This window comes from Babylonia areolata, chromosome 3 (assembly GCF_041734735.1).
Source record: "Babylonia areolata isolate BAREFJ2019XMU chromosome 3, ASM4173473v1, whole genome shotgun sequence".
In the NCBI taxonomy this organism is placed as follows: domain Eukaryota; kingdom Metazoa; phylum Mollusca; class Gastropoda; order Neogastropoda; family Buccinidae; genus Babylonia; species Babylonia areolata.
Window position 1 is genome coordinate 18,034,202 of NC_134878.1, and position 7,500 is coordinate 18,041,701.

Sequence of the window (7,500 nt, forward strand, 5' to 3'; positions counted from 1 at the left end):
GTGTGTGTGTGTGTGTGTGTGTGTGTGTGTGTGTGTGTGTGTGTGTGTGTTTCGTAAAGAAATTCAGAACCCAGAAACATCCTGACTGGAAAAACAACTGAATGACTATAGCATCGATTTGGGTTTGCCAGAAGTCTTACCTATTTCAACGTAGCAGAATGAAAGATTTACTGCATGTGCCAAGATATTGCTTTTCAAGCTAAGTTTAAACACAAACGTAGTCGCAAAAGAACATGTTTAAGAAATGGACCCGAACCACGCACTGACCACATTACGTCCTCAGATGAAATAACAAAACAAAACAAACAAGAACCGGAAAGAACATAATTACCTGAAAGTCAATGTCTCCAATTTCGAGATGTAACAGGTACGGAAGAGAGACAACGACACAAACTGATTCTACACCTGTAAAAACCATGATACTCATGTGTGTGTGTGTGTGTGTGTGTGTGTGTGTGTGTGTGTAGGCATGTTCGACATCTGGGGCCACAGTCACCAGTGGTTCCACGTGCTGGTGATGATCACACAACAGCTACAGCTCTACGCCCTGCACGTGGACTACGTTGACCGAGGCCGTGCTGGTCACGTGAAGACCCCCTTGTCCAGCCTCCTCATCACCCTGGGCCTTCTGATGGTGATGCAGGCGGTGACCATCAAACTGATGACTCCAGCCATTGAGCGCAAAGTGGAGGAGGGCTCAAGGCTTGACGAGTCCGCTCCACAGAACTTGGTGGTACCCTCCGTTGAGATCGATGTTGATATCGGTCATGAAGAGTCTGGGGTTTGAACTTTTTCTTTTAGTATGTATGATGTTTGTCCTGCCCCACAGACACATATAACCTATTTTAAGTGCCATTCAATGTATAGACGGGTTTACACACCAACAGCAAGATAGTCTTTCGCCAAACTGTAAGTGTTAATCATATTTCCCGGGCCAAAACTCAAACTACAGCCCCTTTTCCATATTTATTTTCTGTCAACAGTAATATCCTGCAAAACAGCCGTGAACTGTTGTGGATCTCAGGTGTGCCATCGCTGTCATGGTTTCTCTTTCTATAAATCATCTGCCTGGGCAGAGATGGGGACTTACGGACACTGACAGAGAGACAGACGGACAGAGAAAAAAGTCAGAGAGACATATAAAAAATAGAATAAATAAATAGATGAGAGAGAGAGAGAGAGTGTATCCGCTGTGACTTGTTTTCATTGATTTCACTGCTATTTTATTGTGTGGGGGGGTGGGGGGGAGGGCGGGCGGGGAGGGGAGTGGGGGGAGGGGAGCGGGGAGGGGGAGGGAAGGGGGGGCGGGGAGGGGGGGGATCAAGGGATCAGGAAGGGTTGGCACCTGCCCATTGCAGGCGTACAGTGACAGTTTCTAACAAACTGTCACGGACTTCATCCATAACTGAGACTTTACGAAAGACTGTGCAAGGAAGGACTTTGTCCAATCAGGTTTCACTAACTTCTTCCACAACTAACTTTACGGTAAGATTTTTGTCCAACTATACTTTCTTTACCTACTTGCACGACTATATTTCACACTCACGGTCACATTTTCCAACCACCTGTCCGTAACTGCCACCCCGAATACATTTTTACAGTGGCATTTTCCACCCAACTTTCTTTTCTGTCACTACAAATGTATACAGTGCCGTTTTCAAAACAACTGTGTCAAACCTCTAACTAGGTAGGCAGCGTGTAGTGCAAATGACTCTGTGCTTGTAAAGCGCTTTAAGTTTGGTCTCCGACCGAGGAAAGGCGCTATGTACGTATCTATACCATTCATTCATCTATTCATATTTGTGTGTGTGTGTGTGTGTGTGTGTGTGTGTGTGTGTGATAGCCAAAAATAAACAAAAAATCCAAAAAGACGGGGTGGAACTGTGTCTGACCGAGTACCAAATGAACCCCTTCTCGTTTCACATGTGAAGAAAGAATAACTCGCAATGCTCGCGTCTTCGCCAGCAAGTGGCTTGTTGCAGCGATAATGCAAAAAGCTTGATCTCAAGTCTGGCAAAACTGCATTGACACAGCAGAGGAGATTTCTGTCTGGCTTTTCGCAGTGCGGCATGAGATCGCACTGCAGTAGTGTGATATAGATTCTTATTTATTTATTTGTTTATCATAACTCAACTTTAGCGACTGCCGTTTACTTTTCGGTTTTCGTGTGTGTGTGTGTGTTAGTGCGCACAGTTGGTTGAGTGCGCAGTTTGCGTCTGTGCTGATTTTTTTGCACTTGGTATTCAATGCAGTGATGTAAGTCCCTGCTCAGTAACATGAGGTGTGATTTGCATTTCGATTGCGTGTCTGTTTTGATCAGATTGTTGCAATAAAAGTTGTTGAGGTGTGTGTGTGTGTGTGTGTGTGTGATACACGGCTGTGACACATTGATATCTTATGTGACATTGTCACTGTCTGTATCACAATATCTGCAGTATTTCAGTTACGAATTTACGGACTGGCTGCTCCTATTTTTATATTCCACTTCTCGTGGACATATGCCAGTGTCCATGTGTTTGAAATTTTCGTCGTGTATCTACAGGGAAATAAATAATTATGTACCACTCAGTGATGTCCGCACAAGTGTGTTTGTGTATGTGTGTGTGTGGGTGAGAGTGAAAGAGCGAGAGACTCGGAAAGGTTGTGGTATTTCTATCATGGGTGTCAGTTCTTTACATATGATAAGTGCATTTTCTGTGAGAAACATGTCTGTCTTTGCCTAACTGCTCATACACGTGAACTGAAGAGGCAAATGAAGGCATTTTATGGGGGCGATTTCAATCATTCCCATCCTCTGCACAGTGGATATGTCCTCTGTGTGTGTGTGTGTGTGTGTGTGTGTGTGTGTGTGTGTGTGTGTGTGTGTGTTTGTGGTTGTTGTTGTTGTTGTTGTTTAGTTTAACGTCTTTTAACTGTTGAGTGATATTAGACTGGTAAAAGTATGTGCGCATTGGAGATGAGGCGTGGGGTACATGAGAAGAGGTGGTGGGATGACTATAGTGAGTCGTGGAAAACGAAGAGCTACGAAGAACTGTAGTGACTAACAGTGAATTATGACATGAATTACAACAGTAGGTTAAACATCTACATCTACATCTGTGTGTGTGTGTGTGTGTGTGTGTGTGTGTGTGTGTGCGCGTGCGCACGCGAGCATGTGAGTGCGCTTGTCTGTGTGTGACTGTTTAAATGCATACTTATGCATTCTTGTACATGCAAACAGCCACACAAGCAAGCAAGTAGGTAGGCACACACAAACACACACACACATGCGCGCGCGCACGCCCACACACATAAAAACACATGCACACACGCACACCATACACTTACTCACATAAGCGAGCAGTGACTTCTTTTCTTTTTTCTTCTTTTTTTAATATTTAAATTAACAAATCCGTTTAGCTTATTTTTAGAGTTGTTAATTACTCATTTTGAGGATGTTCGATTGTTATTAATATTAATTCTCTCGAAAGGCTCTTTTTATATTCTGTCTAAATTGTAAATAACTTCACGCTGTTATTGTTATTATCAATACCAGACTTCATAGATAGTCCTTTTCGAAAGTTTGAAAACACACACACACACACACACACACACACACACACACACGCGCGCGCGAGCACGCATGCACATCATACTTTCTCACCCCCACACCCACACCCACACCCACACGCACACGCCCCACCTTCGTCCTCGTCTAATATTACTTATAATGAAAAGACGTTGAATTAAAGAAAGAACACACACACACACACACACACACACACACACACACACACACACACACACACACACACACACACACAACCTTACCTTTTGATCGAAACTTCATAACAGTCCCGTTTGCGCGAAGCACAGTTCTGATTCGTGATGCGAATTGGGATACATATCAAGACGTGTCGTTGTCATATTAAAACAAAACAAAAACAAAAAAACAAAAAACAAAACAGGTTCACTGTGCAAATCAGATCAAAGGCATCACACTTGTGTAGGGGTTAAATCCGCAAGCATTCCATGGCTTGGCCACGGTGCACACTAGTCATCGTTTTTGCAGTTAAACTTCATGTCACAGTTTTGTGCTTGCATAGCACTCCCTGTGTGCAGTCGGTAATTAGATCTATGGATCTCTGTCAGATGCCTGCACTGTTATGTGCAGCTTGGACTGCACGTTGGCACCATGCTCTCCGTGGATCTCAGCACAACTCAAATTCGGCATGACTGGTTGGTGTTTTGTTTCACTGTATTTTAGTTCTTTCCGTGCCTAAATTTCGTTCACTTGTTCCGTAGACAGTATTCTGAATATCTTTCACCAGTCCACCGAATGATTTCCTCGATTTTTTTCCCCACAATGTAAGAATTCTTCAGGATCAGGATCAGGATTTGGGGCGTTGTTTTATACAACTTAGCCATTTTTGGCTTTTTATGCCCCGTCAGATTTACTCCTTTACATTGTTGGTCAGGTCGTTGACTAGCTCTGTCATTTTATCCATCAAAGTCATATTTCGCTTTTGTCAATAACTCGTGTTTATCTATGAGGTTCTTAAAAGTATTTATACTAGGCGCACGTTTGGTATTGTTTGTTAATTTGTTCCAATAATTTGTTACTCTGTTACTAAATGTGCGTCAGTGATTTTGACAAAGTCAGCATTGGAGAGGAATATCTTAACAGTGTCATTAATTCCTCGAAATTCAAGCAATAGATCTGCAATTCTCCTTCCCTTCACTTTGTCCTCATTTTAGCTGGGTAAGCTGAAGGTTCTGGAACACACAGAATGTTCTGCCTCCCGCAGACGACAATTATGATGGTAGACAACTCTCGTTTGTTTACGTTGAAGTTCATTGCAGACAGAGGTTACCACTCTTCGTAGATATGAGATAACATTTTTAAAATTGTAAATCGAATGAACTAATTTAGAAACACGTACGCAATGATAATGATGATAAGAACAATAATAAAAACAATAATAACAAACTTCATCATCTCATCAATCGCACAATGCATGTGTGTATGCCTGCGTGCATATGCGCGCGCTTTATATGTGTATGTGTGATTGTGTGTGTGTGTGTGTCAGTGTGTCTGTGTGTGCGTGCGTGCGTGCGTATGTGCGTCCATACACGCGCGCACGCGTGTGTGTTTATGTGTGTGTGTGTGGTTGTAGTAGTGGTTGTGGTCTTTCTACTCTAAGCTATATCAGACATAAAAAATTCCACACCTTGAGACAGACCCTGGATACAAAACCAAGTCACTTCCTCGACTGTCTCGTGCAGGTGGCACCGCCATCGTCTATAGAAATATCTTGGAGTCTTCCCTTTCCTTCTCCTATAACCATGTCTTTCCACATGACACTTTTGAAATGCTCGAAGTCACTCTCAATGTTCCCGGTCACTCAATCATCTTCTGTTGTCTATATCGTCCTCCTCCTAGTCGTCAAAAAACAACCTAACGTCTTCTCTGTTTCACTATAAGTTCCGAACATTACTTGCTTACTACAATCTTCGTTCTGGCAAACTTATCATCCTCGGCCGGAGACTTCAATTTTCATTTCGACAACCAAACTTCCACTGATGTCAAACGCCTATGTCTGTCTCAGCTCGTTACAGAACCAACACACAGATCTGGCCATACGTTGGACTGACTCATCACATTGACTCTGATGCCATGACTGTAACTGACGAACTTTCTTCCGACCATTCTGCTGTCATATTCTTGCTTACAATTTCAAAACCTACCAGAACCAAAAAATCCGTTACTCGTCGCAACCTGAAATCCATCAACATTGACACTTTTTCTTCTCAAGCTGCTGAACGCCTTTCCAAAATTTCTTCCCGCACCGATGTCTCTACACATGACAACACTGTCCTCTCTCAACTGCTGGATGAACATGTACCCCCCACTACCCGCATGCTCCCTGATAGACCTTCCGCCCCATGGTACACACAAGACATTCGACTTGCAAAACGCAAACATCGCCAATTGGAACGGCGATGGCGATCAACAAAACTGAAAGTCCAAAATCAAATCTTCCGAAAAGAAATAAATAAAGTCAACCATATGACCTCATCAGCGAAGACAAACTTCTTTTCTTCTCAAGTTCTCGATGCCGCATCCACTAATTCTCTTTACTCTATCATGTCAAATCTTCTCGGTACTGGAAAAAAGACTCTTCTTCCTTCTGCCTACACTTTATCTGAACTCCCCAATGTCTTCTCCTCTTTCTTTTTCGACAAAGTCCAAAATATTCGTACCATCTTAGACTAAATGCCTTTCCAACCTACTCATCCTGATCCTCAATTCAACGGCACTCCTCTCCATTCCTTTAATCCATTAACTGAAACAGAAGAGCCGTGAAATCCTGAAAGAAATGACAATAAAATCCTGTGAGCACGATCCTGTACCAGCCTCTGTCTTTTCCCAGTGTGTCTCACAGCTTCTCCCCACAATCACCAATATTGTCAACTCATCCCTTCTCACTGGACGTTTCAAAACTGCAATCGTCCGGCTCTTCTGAAGAAATCCAACCATGACGCAAACATTTTGAAAAACTATCGACAAGTTCCTAATCTTCCATTCCTGTCCAAACTCCTTGAAAAAGCTGTCCTGAAGCAGTTCAACAATCACCTTTGTTTCAACAATCTCATCCACCCATTTCAGTCTGCTTATCGTGCTGACCACAGCACCGAAACCACTCTCCTCCACATCCTGAATAACATACTACTAGCGTCCGACTCAGGACAGATCGCCCTTCTCACTCTTCTCGACTTGTCAGCCGCCTTTGACACGATAGACCATTCAATCCTTCTTTCCCGTCTTCATTTTACATTTGGTATCAATGGCACTGTTCTAAACTGGTTCAAATCTTATCTCACTGATCGACTCCAGTCTGTCATTCTGGATAATTTCCAGTCTGAACCCGTTAAAATTGAACATGGTGTCCCTCACGGATCTGTTTTAGGCCCAGTGCTCTTCACACTGCACACTGCTCCTCTCGTTGAAATTAGCAACCGCCATAATGTCAGTCATCATTCTTATGCTGATGACACTCAACTCCAAAAGAGTGATACCCCCGAAAAACTGTCGTCGCTCTTGCAAGAAACATCCAACTGCTTCCTGGACATTCAAAATTGGATGACTCTAAATAAGTTACAACTGAACGCGGGCAAAACTGAAGCAATGATCATATGAACTGAACAAAAACTCTCTTCCATCACAACTGACACAATCAAACTTGGCAGTACATCCATCCCTCTTTCCAATTCAGTCAGGAACCTCGGCGTTTTCCTTGACAACACACTGTCCATGCAAAAATTTATCAGTCAGACATGTCAATCCTGCTACTGTCAATTGCGGCGCATCAGTTCCATCGGGAAATATCTGTCCATTGACGCAACATCTAGACTTGTCGTTTCTCTCATTCTATCTCGCATTGACTACTGTAACTCTCTATTGTCTGGTTTGCCTGCTTCATCCATTCAGTCCCTTCAGCGCATATAAAACTCGTCCTC

General features: G+C 43.1%; 2 protein-coding genes across 2 annotated transcripts in view; one reads left to right on the top strand and one right to left on the bottom strand.

Moving 5' to 3' along the window:
* Positions 1-1,176, top strand: part of LOC143280482 (membrane progestin receptor alpha-B-like) — a 7,004-nt gene extending 5,828 nt beyond the window's left edge. Inside the window, exon 3 of the mRNA XM_076585141.1 lies at positions 468-1,176. Coding sequence (XP_076441256.1) covers positions 468-787 — 320 coding nt within the window. The 3' untranslated portion in view covers positions 788-1,176. The remainder of the gene's footprint in view (positions 1-467) is intronic.
* Positions 1-7,500, bottom strand: part of LOC143279794 (phosphatidylinositol 3-kinase regulatory subunit alpha-like) — a 91,044-nt gene that overhangs the window by 75,792 nt on the left and 7,752 nt on the right. The window lies entirely within an intron of this gene.